Source organism: Myotis daubentonii, chromosome 13, assembly GCF_963259705.1.
Source record: "Myotis daubentonii chromosome 13, mMyoDau2.1, whole genome shotgun sequence".
In the NCBI taxonomy this organism is placed as follows: domain Eukaryota; kingdom Metazoa; phylum Chordata; class Mammalia; order Chiroptera; family Vespertilionidae; genus Myotis; species Myotis daubentonii.
Genome location: NC_081852.1, coordinates 40,677,270 through 40,693,977, shown reverse-complemented (window position 1 = coordinate 40,693,977; position 16,708 = coordinate 40,677,270). Strand labels below are relative to the sequence as shown.

General features: G+C 45.8%; 1 protein-coding gene across 5 annotated transcripts in view; it reads left to right on the top strand.

Moving 5' to 3' along the window:
- The window catches only part of MYOF (myoferlin), a 140,164-nt gene that overhangs the window by 16,447 nt on the left and 107,009 nt on the right, over positions 1–16,708 (top strand). For all 5 annotated transcript variants that reach the window (XM_059662867.1, XM_059662862.1, XM_059662864.1 and 2 more), the window contains exons 2-3: positions 2,525–2,580; positions 5,246–5,337. In XM_059662867.1, the coding sequence (XP_059518850.1) occupies positions 2,525–2,580; positions 5,246–5,337 (148 nt within the window). The remainder of the gene's footprint in view (positions 1–2,524; positions 2,581–5,245; positions 5,338–16,708) is intronic.

The window sequence follows — 16,708 nt, the reverse complement described above, 5'->3', positions numbered from 1 at the left end:
GGCACTGCGGTGTGGTAGCAAACACACACTCAGGTTTGGTACCTGATGTAGTTCGGATTCTGGCTGTTTCCTTATTAGCTGGGTGACCTCAGACGACTTAACCAGCTTCTCTCAATTCCTTGTCGGTGAAATGGGGATGAGAATGCTGACCTTGCAGGGCTGTCTTAAGGATGTAGACACCCAGTAGAAAGCACAGCCTGGCCCTTGTAGGTGGATATTTAGGGGAAGCTGCTGTAATTGTGGGCAGAAGCCATTTTACCCAGCTCCGTCTGCTGAAAAATCCTTTGCACGGATCCTCTTTCTCTCCAGAGCACTTGTACTGTAACCAGAGAGGGAGATTGAGAGGTGTCTGTGGATGAGGGGAGGGTGAGTGGGCTCAACATGGAAGTGTGGGAGAGGAAACCAGGACAGCTGCTAGTGACATCAGACTCAGACCCAGTGAGGGGGTGTGAGCCCCACAGAAGGGCCACAGTCAGAGCTCACGGGTCCAGGCAGGAGCTGATGGTAGGGTCATGCTGCAGTTTGGAAAGGGAAGCCAGCGAGGCTTTGGGAGCCCACTCAAGTGGAAAAGTTAATGCTTAGCAGAGGGAGGGTGATGACTCATGGCTTTGCTATGCTGAGGCCTTGGAAGAATGAGGTGGTGAGTCCCACTGCTGGCCGTGTGCTGGGAGCCTTAGCAATGTGACATTCCGCTGAACAAAACACATTACTTCCCCTCGCTGTAGTGGAGGGGAAGCTGAGGATTGGTTCAAAGTGTGGCCACCAACGGGAGACTGCCTGGGTTCAAAAGCTGGCCCTGCTTCTTACTAACTGGGTGACTTTGAGTACGTTACTCAGCTTCTCAGTTCCCTTAGCTGTGAAAGAGGGATGGAAATAAGTGTACATACCGCCTAGGGTTTTTAAGGAGAATAGATGATGTGAGAGAATAGGAAATAGATATGTTGGTCTCCCCTTGCAACCCTGTTCCTGACCCAGAGCTTTTAAAACCCTTGTAATGTCCTACGTGATACAAGCAGTAGGAGCATGTCTTGTTCTAATAGTTGGTCTTTGACCCTGTCCCTGACGCAGGGCTCCTAAAACCCTTGTAAATTCCTAAGTGATAAAAGCACTAGGAGCATCATTTGTTCTCACGAGGCCACTCTGGGGGGACTCCTGGGTGAAGGCTGGTCCCAGAAACACCAGGCCGGAATGAGAAGCTTGGAATTTTCAACCCCCCCCACCCCCACTCTTCTAGGCAGGGGAGCACATTCATGTACTGGGAGGGTGATGCACCCTAACTCCCTGGGGACAGAGCTTGGGACCCTCTCAGACCTTGCTGTATGTATCTCATCTGGCTGCGCATCAATATCCTGTATGATATCCTTTAATAAACTGGTAACATGAGTGTTTCACTGAGTTCTATGAGACGCTCTGGCTAAGAGGGGGTGGTTTATAAGTGAACTGTCGGGAGCACAGGTGACAACCTGGACTTGCTTTTGGTGTCTGAAGTGGGAGGGGCGGCCGTCTTGTGGGACTGAGCCCTTAACCTGTGAGCTCTGGAGCTTTCTCCAGGTAGATAGTGTCAGAACGGGGTTAAATTGTAGGACACCCACCTGGTATTGCAGACAATTGTTTGGTGGGAGACTCCGCTCCATACATCTGCTGTCAGAAGTGCTGTGTTTTGTGTGATGGTAAAAGAGACACACAGGAGGAAAAGCTGTTTTGTTTTCTGAAAGGAGATGAGCAACATTAGCTCTGATTTTGTTAAGGATCTGGGCACAGAGGGGCCTAATAGGAGCCCCTGCTCTTGGGACTTCACTCCAAGAAAACTTACACACCAGCTGGATTGACGTTGACTCGACCAGGTAGGTAGGTGTGCTATCGAGTCTCTGACACAAAGACAACCTTGTGTCTTCAGAAAAGGTGGACCAGGAGTAAAGGCAGCAGCCCCCCAACTCACTGTGGGTCCTGGAAAGTGTTTACCTGTGAATTACCTTGTGCTGAGGCCTGTGGGAGGGAGTCCAGCTTAATCTTTAAACCGTCAGGATCTTGACCACATGCAGAGGCAGCGTGGACTTCAGAGCTGAAACTCCGGGTCCTGCCAGCGCGCCTCCGCCACGTGTGAGCTCCGACACCTTTCTTCACTCCTTTGAGTCTCGCGTCCTCATTTATGAAATGGGGACACCTGCATGCCAAAGGTTAGCTGTGTTGGTTTCTTTCTGCAAAGAGCTGGAGAGGCAGAGGCCCTGGGTAATCTTGGTCTACAGGAACTGGTGAGGGAGAGGCAGGGGATTGCGATGTTTCCATATTTCCATGATTTTGAGTCCCCCATCCCTACACCTGGGGATGGGAAAAGCGTTTTAGACTGAAACCTGCTGTTGGGTTTGGAAAACTTTGATTCAGATAGCCCCTACCCTAGACAGATGAAAGGGACAGCCAGGCACATCGTTGGCCTTCAGGGAAATGTTCTTTGAATGAACAAGTGAATGGTACCTGCTCTATAAATACTTCTAATTGTTGGTATCTCTTATTTTTTTATTTGCAGATGAGAAAAAGAAAACAAAGAAAATTGATAGTGAACTCAACCCTGTCTGGAATGAGGTGACTTCATTTTTTTTTTTTTAACTTTGTTTCAACGGATAAGCTACGTCTGGTCACCCTATCTTTGGTCAGAGGTGGACACTTCCCTTTGGAAGGAGAATCTCTGCATTTCACCCCCACCCCTTCCGTCTCCCTTTGTGGCCAAGGAGACAGCAGAGCAGTTCAAGGAGACAGAGCACAGTGGCATGTCCTGTGCGGTGGAGGTGTGGTGAGCGGTGCGGTGAAGAGGGCTGGGTTTAGCCTGGAGCAGCCTTGAGCTTGCTATGCGGCCTTGGTCCAGTCACGTTGCCTATGTGGGCACATCTGTAGAGCAAGGAGTGGTATTAGAACATCTCCAGAGTCCCAGAGGGAACGCTCCATAGTTAAAACCATATCTGCCTGTGACTAATCAAGAGTATATCACATGAGACTTTGTGTGTCTGGCTGAGTCAAGATATTTACTGTTCTTATTTTGACAAAATAATATATACCACTACTTAACGTAAAAATTTTGCAAACTTCAGATCAGCATAAAAAATTACCTTTGGCCCTGGCTGGTGTGGCTCAGTGGTAGAGCCTCAGACTGTGAGCCGAAGGGTCACAGGTTTGGTTCCTGGTCAAGGGCATGTATCTGGGTTGCAGGTTCGATCCCCAGCTCCAGTTGGGGAGCATGTGGGAGGCAACCAGTCAATGTGTTTCTCTCACATAGATGTTTCTTTCTCCCTCCCTCTCACTCTCTCTAAAAATCAATGGAGGAAATATCCTCAGGTGAGGATTAACAACAACAACAAAAAATATATTACTTTTGGTCCTACTATCCAGAAGCAACTACTGTTAACATATGGGATATATGAAGAAATGTTTATTGACTAAATATATTTAATAAAATGTGATGTCTTAAAATTAGCAAATTAGCTTCATAAAGCAAGTACAGTTTCTTATGCTACTTTTTTACTATGATATCCTAAGCACATACCCATATCATTTCATTCAAAAGCATTTTGAATGACTATGTAATATTGCATTGAAGGGATATAATATAATTTATTTATCCCCCTCCCCTGTATTTAACACATTTATTGATATGTGAAAATTGTAATTTTTTCCACTGAGTAGGATTTTCCTATGCTGGCTAATTTTTGAAAAGTTGATTGTCAGCCCCATAATTTTTTCCAATAGCCAGGCACACCTCCCTGGGTAAGTGCAGTGATAAATGCCCTTGATATTTTCACTAAGTCGGAGGCTGCGAAGACTTCCTCTCCCGACTAGTGTCAATATCTCCATATGAGAACGACCAAACCTTCTTGTTGAATGAGGTGAAGGCAAAGAGCTTCTTAATGCCTTTCTGAAAAGCCCTCCCGTGGAGCTCCAAGAATAAAATAAATACAAGTACACGTACGTGTGCACTTAGTGCTTCAGGTCTGAGTGATGCTAGTGTGCCTCTTTATACTCGAGGTCACACCACATGGGCGATGGCAGAGAGGTGTATGATCATGTGAGCAGGTGTGTCTTCCGCAGGGCATCATCCATCTGACCCCATTTTGTTTCCCTCCTATTTCCCCCCTCATATTGCAAAAGTATTTATCAAGTAAACTGTTTTTGTTGGTAATCCTTGCCCGAGGATATTTTTTCCATTGATTTTTAGAGAGAGTGGAAGGGAGAGGGAAAGATAGAGAGAGAAAAACATTGATGTGAGAGACCTATCGATTGGTTGCCTCCTGCACGTATCCCAACCAGGGTCTGGGATGGAGCCTGCGACTGAGGTACATGCCCTTGACCAGAATTGAACCCGGGACCCTTCAGTCTGGAGGCTGATGCTCTATCCACTGAGCCAAACCGGCCAGGGCTCAAGTAAACTTAATTGCAGTTTTATAACTGAAACCTAACCAAATGAAATGCCAACCCCAAACCCATTAGGATTAGTGGGTGTGTTCCAATTTTCCATCCATTCCAGACCCATTACAAGGAGAATTAAATCATCAGTAGATACTGCTTTATTTAATTCATTTATTATACAATCAATCAAAGGCATCAGTGGTACTGTGTTGATTTTTTTTTTACATTTGTCAGTAGATAGCGATTTGTTGCATTAAGATGAAAGCCTCATCTGACTATAGCACTGGCCACAGTGGACATTGAATGAGGGGCTGATGCATTTTAGAAAATGTTTTCTAGATCATTCATCTCTTTGATAATATTATGTTTAGGAAGAGAAAGTAATTTCAAAATAGCCACTGAAGAAAACATTTTCACGTCTACATTTTATTTTATTCTTGCAACATTGTGGTAGGCATTGTCAGTTCTCTGAGTATTTTCAAAATAGCCACTGAAGAAAACATTTTCACGTCTACATTTTATTTTATTCTTGCAACATTGTGGTAGGCATTGTCAGTTCTCTGAGTATGAGGTAGGGGTTGGCGACGTGTCCAGGGACACAGAGCCTGGTAAATGGGAGCCAGGAGTCACCACCAGGTCCTTAGAGGCTAAGGCTGGTTTACTTTCCCACAGTCCTCAGCAGCCTCCAGGCTTAGAATTTAATTTATAATTTAATCACTTCCATCTAACTAGAAATTTGAAAGATTGACATTGGTGATGATAATGACCCAACGTTTAGCGTTGGCACATTTCAATTTCTTCCCTGATCCTTTTAACAGCCTTTTTGTTTTTGTAACCTTTCTGTGGACAGATTTTGGAGTTTGACTTGAGGGGCATACCACTCGACTTTTCATCCTCCCTTGGAATTGTTGTGAAAGATTTTGAGACAATTGGACAAAATAAGTAAGTTGATTTCAACTCTTTTTCTCATTTGGCATATTCTCTTACTGTTGTTTATTTTATTGAAAGAACACATCTTTAGTAACATTTTATAATACTTCCAATATAATCATACTTTAATTCCATGTCATCCCCCACTTCTTAGCCAATATCAGCTGTGGCTAATCAATAACGGTGCTTCTATTCAAACGTCTACTAGTATATTCCTAAAAGGCTGCAGACACTAAGCCACCACTAGTCTATCCAGTTTGGCACTTAGTCTGAAAGCTATTTACACTCCAGAAACTTCTTTGTTAATTGCATATAGTCATTTCCTACCTCTGGTGGTTTATCTGAACTGCAGCTATATTGGACACAGGGAAAATACTTTCTCCCAATTATGTGTGACCCATATACATCTCATTCAAGTGATACTTCCAGTCCCACTTCCATTTTAATGTCTTATTGGCCTTTTAAACCCAACAGATCTAAACCAGTTTCCTTGTCTTATTGCCTCTATCAATTTCCAATGGGGGAGAGGGGTGTGATGGTGCGCCATGGTGGCACCGAGGGTAGTCCCCTGGGTAAAGCTGGGGGGTTCCCAACTAGGTTTCCATGGGACAGAGTGACCTCAGTAAATTCACTCCATTCCTTGATCTGGACTCAGGCCTTATATTGGCTCAGAACCCAGCCTTAGGTAAACAATTCAAACCAAACTAACTTACAAGAAACCAGTGCTTAACACTAGGTTACTCACTTGTTATTTTCTGATGGAAATAAATGCTTGGCAGGAGGGCATTTCTACTCTCTGATCATTGAATTCTCCTTTATGTCATACCACATAAGAAACCAAATTACTCTATCCATGATTATAAGATGTCATTGACCATAAGATGTACTATTAAATCAATAACAGGTTTGGGGGAGAAGGAAGCCTGATATTAAATATCTGTGCCAATTGTAAGAAGCATCCCAATTTGTAGTAATTTCATTCCTAGTAGAATGGGAATGCGTTTACAAACGTATGTCTCAGCTTCAGGCGCATTTGGTATGATCAGAGGGCTGCAACGAGAGCAATAGTTCAGGTAGGGTGGCCATGTGCCCGGATTTGCTTGGGACAGTCCTGGCTTATGGTCGCAGCACAATGATTAATAATGCCCCTTTTGCTGTCAACAGTGGCTTGGTTTGGCCACTAAATTAGATGGTCGCCCTAATCACTTGGGATGTTGGAGAAGCACTGAAGAGGCCAGTCAGGTGGAGCTTAGAGAGCAGGAGAAGCTGGGACGGGGAAGGGAGATGAGTCATCAGAGCCACAGCACACAGCTTTGTAAGCCACAACACAAGCTTTGGATTTCATTCCTAGTCAAGCAGGAATCCATTAGAGGGTTTTGAATATGATCTGACTTATATCTTAGAAGGATCACCCAGGCTTTCTGTGAGGAGACTGGAAGTAGAAACCAGTTAGGAAGCAGGGAAAAACAATACCGGGAGACTGTTATATGTTCATTTTACACCTCTTGAAACACAGTGGGGCCCCTGGATGACAGCAGTGATGGAAGGGGACAAATCCCCACCAAGGCCCACCTTGGCACCTACTTTGAGCGTTTGGTGTGTATTTCTGGAGATAGAGTTGATGTGCGGTCGATCTGGACCTGGACATTTTTCTTCACAATTTTGAACAAAGGAAACTACAGTGGGTCCTGTTATAAGGGTCCTTCTAAAGTTGGGGGCTCCATACATCTTGCTGAGATAGGTTGCACTTGGTGCCATGGTGTCTACTGAGCAGAAAGACAAAATGAGCAGCTGTTCCTATGGCATTGTTGGGACAGGGGAAGTTTTAGGCCTAAAGGAAAAAGGCAGATTCCAGGCCAAACCTGAAGCTGCTCTTCATTACGCTCTCAACCTTTCCCTCCCCTCCTGCTGGGAGGGCTTCCTCCCCCTGACTTCTCCCAGCACCCAGTGTCCTTATTGCTGCTCCCCCTGGGCCTGCCCTCTGGGCCACATGTGCACCATCTGCCAATTCTTTTCTCCAACAAAACTTGTCTGTCCTGTCTCTCAGTCCTTCAAGGTCCTGCGGGCTGAAAGGAACTTTCCAGAAACAGATCCGAGTGATGGTCTAAGGGCTGCTGATAGTTCACTGTGTTAACTTCCCAGGAATGATGACCTTGGGACTGAGGTCACTGGTGACTTATCTGAAGGAGTGGACAATATGGGAATTCTGGGCTCTGAGGCAGGATCATTGGGAGAGGTCTTTGGTCTTTTCAGTTAGGAGATTAGCTCTCTGTCCGCAGATTTCCCTGCACGGTTGTTTCCTGTCTTCCATGAAAGGCCCACCCTGTCAGCTCTGGAGTGGACACGGTGTGATAATGATGCCCTGGCATGCCTGTCCTCTTACCATCCTCAGCCAGCAATTGTGACCTTTGGCCTTGTTTCCTCCAACTAAACAATGCGTAGACGTTAGTCACATTACCTGCAGGGAAAAGATTATACTCAGCTGGGTGATTGTTCAAACTATTTGTGTGTTTTGGCCCCATATCTTCTTCTTGGCTTTTCTACTAAAGCTTCGGCCTTTGAGGACTGCTCACCGCTCAGTGTTGGAACGTGTTCCTCACCTGGAAGCACAGGGTGGGGGCAGAGGATTTTTCTCCCAGCTTAAGGAATGTCTTGCCTGTTAACATTCCTGTTGCTGTGGAGACTGGCTGTGCAAATATGTCTGCTGCTCCAGGCTCTCACATCTGCTGCTCTGGGGCCTGTAAGCAAACAGTGCCAGGCCGCCTGGCTGGCCCACACCCACAGCGACTGCCCCATTCAATCCAAGGAAGCACAGCGCCTGTGTGTCACTAGCATCCCTCCTCAGGCACTGGGAGAGGGCTGGGCATTCTGTGCAGGCTCTGTCTTCCTCACTTTATAGTCATCCAACCAGCCATCCAGACTGAATGATGGCAAGAGGAGAGCCGGAGGAGCCTCTTGGTCACATGACGAGCATGAAATGCTATTTTTAGCTGAAACGTCAGAGTGGAAGAGTTTTCTCGGCAGCTGAAGAATGAGAGTTCCCTTTGCAGGCAGGCAGCATGGCCACCAGTCAGTGAGAACTTCGGGAGTGCCGGCGACTATGCCAAGCCTTTGAATGCATTATCCCACTTAATCCTCTTAGATACCCTAGGAGGCAGGTCCTGTTTTTCCTCCGAGAGGGTAGTGATCCGCTCAAGGTCACACAGTAGGTATGTGTCAGAGTCAGCATTTATAACCAGGCCTGTACTCTTTTTAAAAAGTGTATGTTTTTATTAATTTTAGAGAGAGAGGAAAAAAGAGTGAGAGAAGGAGAGAGAGAGAGAGAAACATCAGTGTAAGAGAAACACCAATTGGCTACCTCCTGCATGCACCCCCACCAGGGATCGAGCTTGTTACCTGGGAATGTGCCCTGACCAGGAATCAAACTGGCAACTTTTTGGTGCAGAGGACGATACTCAACCAACTGAGTCACTCCAGCCAGGGCAGGCCTGTACTCTTGACTCTTACACTATACTGAAAACCTATAGGAACCAAAATGTAGGTGGAATGATTGGTTATCTTTTGGCTATGATGGAAGCAATTTTTCTAATTTTGAAACAAATAAAAGGATACTCACTATCTACTAGTGGCTCCTCCCTAGGTGAACATTCTAAGTAGGCATTTTATACTATTGAATACTAAAGCACTCATGCTCATGCTCATGCTCCACAATGGACAAGATAAATTCGGAGACTATCGCGCATCTTCACAATGACCTTGAGAAGCAGAGGTGAGATTTGAGCTCAGAGGAGCTGAGACTGGGACATTGATCCTTTGGCATCCTGGTCCTGTTGAACTCCACTTGAGTTCCTAAAGAAAAATCATCTTCAGGAGCTTGGAAATGTAGGAATGAGAGATGTTTACAAATGTGTGTGTGTGTGTGTGTGTGTGTGTCTGTGTCTGTGTGTGCACATGCCAGGGAGGAAAAAGAGATACCAAGTAGGGCTTTTGCATTTGTTGTTCCCTCTACATGGAGAGCTCTGTCTCTTCAACTGCAACAGATGTAAAATCTTGTCATCTCTGACCTTAGCATCTCTGACCACCCACCCTGCCGCCACTCTCCATCTCTCTGCCCTGTTTTATTTCCTCAGAGCCCTTCTTGCCAAGGAGCTCATGTGGTGCAGGAAGGTGGAGGGAGTCCATCCAGGCATGTGGCTATTTGGGTTAGGTTTTAGTACTCAAGGGTATGTGTGGTCCATGCATCTACTTCACCTTGCTCAGCTTTCACCGCCATCTGAAATGTCCTTATCAATTTATTTACTCATTTGGCCTTCTACTAGACAGGAAGGTCCATAGCTATGGTGTTCAATGCTTTAACACCAGCACTTAGCCTGGCTCTTAGTAGACCCTTAAGAAATGTTTGTTGAATGAATGAACAAGTGAGTTTATGATACAGCCACATCAGTGAAATGTAACATTTCTAAAGAACCTTGCATCTAACAACTAGCCCACCGATAATGGGCTATTTATATGAATTCTGTCCAGCTCAGCTCTCTGGAACAGCTTTCTGATTCCAACTTGGGTTGAAGCTGCAAAGAAGTCAGAACATCAGGGGGTTGGATCACAAGTGAAACAAATACCTGTCCCAAAGCTCATTCTATTTTATAGGGAGATGTGGAGCTTCTCCCTGACACAGCCAAAAAACTAGATAAAATATATGTAACAATAGTTTTGGATATTGGAAATCGGCAGCTCAGGACGGTGATCCCCGAGAGAGAGGGGAAATAACTGTGAGCATCCAACGTAATGCCTAGAGAGCATTGCCAGGCTGCAGGGACAGGGAACTCAGCAGATCCATCCTGGTTGTCTCCCAGAGTCAGGGAGGTGCAGATGGGAGTCTAGAGCCACACACACACACACACACACACACACACACACACACACGCGCGCGCACACACACAGCCCCCCTGATTATAGAGGGTCCTCTTGACACTTCAATTAAGTACTGGGCAGTGAGGAAACTACTCTCTGAGGCAGGGAAAAGAACCATCTGAATAGAATAGAATATTCCTTGAAACACACACAGGGCTGGGAATTGGTAATGCTCCCACCAGCCAGAGCGGAAAACCTAACTTATGAGCATTGGGTAGAGTACCCAGAAAGATTTACTCTAGCAAGGTGCAAAAACAACAGATGTTTTTATTATTAATAGACTAGAAGCCCAGTGCATGAATTTGTGCATGGGTGGGGTCCTGCCAGCCCACCCTGATGGGGGCTCATTAGGGGCTAGGCCAGCAGCGGGGGAGGGGCAGCGGGAGGGCTCCAGGGTGTGTCTGGCCCATCTAGGTCAGTCATGATTTGCCAGACCCCAGCAGTGTCTGCCCCCTGGTGATCAGTGCATGTCATAGTGAGTGGTTGAGCAGCCTTAGCATACCATTAGCATATTACGCTTTGATTGGTTGAATGGACGACCAGACACTTAGCATATTAGGCTTTTATGATATAGGATAATATCATTAGTAGGCAATAGTTCAAGAAGGAAGAAGTATGCTTGAGCACGTTAAGTAGAGACATGGAAGATATAAAAAAAGACCCAAATTGAACATCTAGAGATGCAAATTACAATGTCTGAGGTAAAAGACCATAATTATCTCCCTTAGAGTTTGCATTCCTAGTACTCTCATTTTCCCCCTCCATGTGTGTGCACTTGTGCATTCAAACCTCCGTCACATACACCCCCACACAAATGCAGAGCAAAGTTAGAAACATCATCTGAGTATCAATCACTGAGCCAGGCATCTGTTCTGCTGTAGTATGAGTAAGAGGGAGATGCCTAAGACCTAATAATATGTCTAGGAGGAAATTCACCCAAGATCTTGCTTAACAGGAGGTGTGGGCAAGTGGTCAGCTGTACGATCATGCGATTAGTTTGGATTTTGGCTCTTACTGCCTGTGTGACTCTTGAAAAGTTTCTTCATCTTTATAAGGGGATTATAATACTTCCTCAATAAATGGTAGACTAAGGGAAAATTTTATGTAGTTAAGGAAAATTTACTTCAATTTCCTGGGGTACAATATAAGAGCTAATATATATGCAGGCCTACAATGTGCCAGGCATTGTGTTAATGCTATTCCACACATAATTGCATTTGATTGTTGTAATGACTCTGAAGCAGACTTATTTCCAGCTTACCGATGAGAAAATGTGGCTCAGAGAGGTTCACCAAATTGCTGAAAGTCACCCAGCTCTTTGAATGGAAACACATGGATTTAATTTAGTTATATTAAACTTTTTTACACAGAACTCAGACCTTCCAAGATTTATTCCGTGTGTGTGTGTGTGTGTGTGTGTGTGTGTGCGTTTGGGTTGAGGGCCAGGGTGCCAGGATGTGAAAGTGAGAGGATAATACACACACACACACACACACACACACACACACACACACACATATACATACACACAGTGGTACTGGGGGCAATAGAATTAGAAAAAGAAAAAGGACAAGTTTGGGTTTTGAAAATACTAACTCCCTGGGCAAAGGTTTTATTTACTATTTTTTAACTAGAGAAAACAGAAAGACTGGTTTAGAATGGAGTTAGTTTGGTGGGACACAGTGTGGTATTGCTTATGAGAAATTTTTACTTCCTGGTATGTACACAGAAGACCTTGTCTTCATTTACATCTCTCCCAGGGATGAGACTCACTTCTGACAGACATTGCTACGTGTAAACACGGGAGTGGGATTTGCTCAGGTGGTCCCCTGTCAGGGCCAGCCTGACAGGTTGAGCCGGACTGAGGTAGGGAGGTGGAAATTGAGAAAAGAAAGAAAGACAGGAAAGCGGGATCGGGAGGACTACAGCTCATTCGAGGAACTGAAGCAAGTTTATTCCACACAATGCTATTTATCCTCTTAATCTCTAAGGGAGGGACAGAACAGAAGGACAAGTTCTCAGTACAGCAGATCTCAGTAAATAGTTACAGACTTCTTGGTAAGCCATGAAAGGCTGTTCTCATTCTACAAAGGTTGCTCTCATTCTACTGATAACCGCCATCCAAACAAGTCTGGGAAAACTGTGTGGGTAAGGGTCCCAGCCTTGCTAGCCCCTTCAGGTGCAAGGACCTTGTCAGCTTACACTCAGTCCCCAACAGTCCCCATGACCTTTCCTTCTCCTCGTGTGACTGGTGAGGAGGGAGGGACGGCCCACGGTTGAGGCAGGCTTTCTAACTAGAATAGGTCTCAGGCTGTGTGGAAACCTACACCAGGAGCAGATGTCGCTGTGGACTAGGGTTCTCAGCTCTGAGTTCTATGTGTTCCATACTTTCAGTAGAGCGGCAAGATCAAAGCTGGTTTGGGCTGGCTGTCTCGGGCTGGAGAGGCCGAAGCCCACTGTTTGGGAGGCCAGTTAAGTAGGTGTGCAGCCCTGCTGGCATCTGTTATCATCTCTTAAGTAAACATGGCCACAGCCCTGGAGAAAGACACCCAGAAAGACCAGAGAAGAAAGGCATTTCATAATGACAAGAGCTGTAATTATCCTCCAATTGCACTTGGAGGACCATCTCTTAGAAGAGGGAGCTCTATTACCTGTAAATCATTTGTAAGGTCATTGGATTATCCTCAGTGATATATTAGTTAATATAATCATTCAGCAAATATTTGCTAACTAGAGGCCCGATGCATGAAATTCGTGCAAGAGTAGGCCTTCCTTCCCCCAGCTGCCAGCACCTGCTTCCCTCTGGCACCCAGGACCCCGGCTTCCCTCTGGCCGCTGGCAGGCACCCGGGACCTGGGTTTCCCAGCAACCCCAGCTTCATCCGGAAGGTCGTCTAGTTTAATTAGCATATTACACTTTTATTATTATAGATGTGTACAGTGCATCAGATACTGCTCCAGGCATTGGGAAGGGGTGTGTGTGGGGGGGGGGGCGGTTGCTTACATCTGAGTGGAGGGAACAGGTAATAAATAAATCCACATGTAGCATGTAGTACATCAGATGGTGATAAGTATGAAGAAGAAAAGTAAAGCAGGGAAAACAGAAGAAAACGATAGGGTGAGGGGTGTGTGTGCATGCACGTGCCTGCTGGTTTAGATATGGTTTTTGTTTTGGGCCTGCTTTATAATGCACCATGAGATGTAAGGCTTTGAAAACTTCATTCAGGTTCCACTAAATTGGATTTCATTAGAATTCAACTACAGCTTGAAGTTTACTTCTGGTCTAATCCTGAAAATAACACTTATTTCCAAACAGATTCATGGTTTGTATAGCGTTGAGGGTGGGGAAGGAGCTATTGGATGTATGTGAGAGAAAGGACTGGTTTGAAGAACTTTTCACAATGATTGAATAGAAATGGATGTGGATAGTTTCAACGGGTTCTTTTTTTTTTTTTTTTAATCTTCACCCGGGGATATTTTTCCATTAATTTTTAGAGAGAGTGGAAGGGAGGGAGGAAAGGGGGAGAGAGACAGAGAGAGACAGAGAGAGACATCGATGTGAGAGAGACACATTGATTGGTTGCCTCCCGCATGCGCCCCAACTGGGGTGGAGATCAAACCTGAAACCCAGGCACATGCCCTTGACCAGCAATTGAACCCATGACCCTTTGGTTCAAGGGATGACATTCCAACCACTGGGCCATACTAGCCAGGTCACACCGGGTTCTTACCTGTTCGTTCATGCCCCCCTGCCCCTACCCCTGGATAGGCAAAGCTGCCTTCCTGTGGTTTAGGCTGTGCATGAGTTCAGATCCGCTTTCCCTGCAAGTCCTGGCCTGGAGTCACATGCTTTTTTTCAGGTCCCTTTTTCTAGAGCAGAGTGTGAAATAATAATAAAAAGTGACTGCTAAGCACTGTCCATGTCCTTACAACTGTCAAGGTAAGGAACATCCAAACCTGTAGAGGATAATTGAGAGTTTATTTGAGCCAAACTGACAATTACCGGGGAGCAACATGTCAACAGTTTGAGAAAATGCTCCAGAGAATGACAGTTTTGCAGCTTTTTTAATACTTTAGAATCAAAGAAGGAGACATAAGGAGGGATACATGAAATTCATCGGTGGTAGGTTAAGGGGGCAGGAGAAGGCAAAGCAGGAAACCTTGGGGATTGGATAAAAAGTTAAAGGGAAAGACTCATATTTCTTTTACCTTGGTGGGAACAGGATAGTTAACAATTAACATTTACCGGCACCTAGAGGTGGTATGGGGGAAACAAGATAACAATGTGTGTGTGTGTGTGGGGGGGGGGGGGGGGGGGGTTCCTAGTCTTGCCCTGAGGGATCTGGAAAAGGAGATTACTCTGTCATTTCAAAGCTATGTTATCTTAGATGCAAACCAAGGACCGCTCACTTCAGATAAAGATTGACCTTTGTCAAGGTATCTACAGGCCTAGGCACGGTGGCTCTCCTCCATGACTGAGTTTTAGTCAGGAATTTTTATGTTCAGGCCATCTTATGTGGTTACTTTCGGTCTCCCAAGTTTGTAAGGCCAACGTGCAGGCCTCCCCTGAGCTTGTCAGGTTTCGTATGTGGCCCCCTTTTCATCCACACAACAATGCTATTAGGTAGGAGCTTTCATTGTGCCCATTTTTCTGATGCGGAAACGGAGGCTCAGAGAAGTTAACCTATAGTACAAGGATGGGTACAAATTGGCCAGCTCTGCCTACCTCCAAGATCTTAATCCCTATGTTATGTAAGCTGTCCTTACCTTATAAGGTCCCAAGGGGTGGATGGATTAATGGCAGCCAGGTTTGGGAACCACTGTGTAGACCAGCGTTTATATATATGGATTCTAAACACCCCTGCCCCTTTTCAAAGAACAGGACAAAGACCTCAAGGCTCTCGAATCCTGGTGTGATGTTAGGACAGGAAGCCATAGAAAGGGTGCATGTGGCTAGACCTGCCACATAGATTTTAATGGACTTTTGTTTATATTTTTTTCTATTAAATAATTGGGTTTCTATGCCCATTTTTCAGATATGAGCCTATATTATCATATTGACTGTGCTTTTAAAAGTACACACACCCCCTTCTCCAACCCCCACCCCTCCACCTTTCCCTGTCCCACTAAAACCATTGTTTCTCAAACTTCCTGGGTATAAGAATTAACTAAAGAAAACTCTGACTCAGGGTCCTGGGAATCTATAACCACTCCGGTTATTCTGTCACGGGGAAGTCTGGGGAACCACATTTTGAGGAATGATATATGAACTAATCCAGAGAGTGAAGATGGGCTGGCTGGAGACTCAGGAGGGTGACGGGGGAGTGCCCTTTGAGGGTGTGTTGCTTGGCTCTCAGGCTTTCTGCCTCGGAGACAGGGAGGAGCTTGCCAGATCCTGGCCCAGGGGAGGGGCGAGTGTGGGGAAGGTGACAGCGCCCCCACCCTTCCCAAAGGCGACAAGGCCCAAATGACTAGGCTCAGCTGGCTGAGAGCCCAGTGCTTCAAAGAGTGGGCCAGTAATGGCCCTTTCATGTTTTCTGCGGGGACCTTGGAGCAGCTCAGAAAAGTATTTGTCCCCAGCCCCGTTGGGGACTGTTCTCCACCCTCAGAGGATGGGAAGTCGAGATGTCCGTAGGGGCAGACACAGAGCAGCAGCATGTGATGACTTTCCGGCTCCAGCAGTTTTCCTTCCCTCCTCATGTCCTCAGCGTGTCCCTGCTGCACCGGCAGCTCCATATCCGCGAGCTCCCTGATTAAGAACTCGGCCAGCAGAGCCCTTACTCACCATAGTGGCATGCGGCTGCTAACATTTGTGTCCACACTAACCCTCTTTTTCAAACACACAGACTCTGTTTGTTTTAACAAGGGAGAAACAGTTGAAGAAATTCTTGCACGATGAAGTTGACACACTCTTTTGTTCCCCAAATCGTAACAGCTAAGTTTCAAGTAGTTCTCCCACTGCTTAGAACTAGTCACGTACTAGTAGAGTTCCAACTGGAAACTGCACGGACATCGATGGAACAGGAAGGAGCAGGGCTGGCTTTTTCTGCACGTCAGAATACATCTGCATTTTATTAATTCCACCAGCAAAGCCGAGAGCCAGAGGGCCTTGGGATTCTTTCACGATAAAGTTTCCTTCTGAGACGTGGCCCATCTGTTTCAGTGGTGGGTGGAGTCCATGGGGAGACTCTTATTTTTCCATGAGCATGCAGGGCTAACTCTCCACATTACTGTCACACTTTAACATATTTATAGTATTAGTAATATGAAAAAAAAATGGATTCTTGGTTCACTGTCATCTCCTTTAAAGGAAATTGGCTTGTGGTCCGACTGAACTGTTCTTATGCCCTGTGTAGGAGGCCAAGTCATCCTTTCCCAGACTCACAGTATTTTGTATCCAGGCAACATCATAGAAAATAGGCCAGCCCAGCCGGCATGCCTTTGCTCCTACGGAGCTCAGACTTCCCTATGGG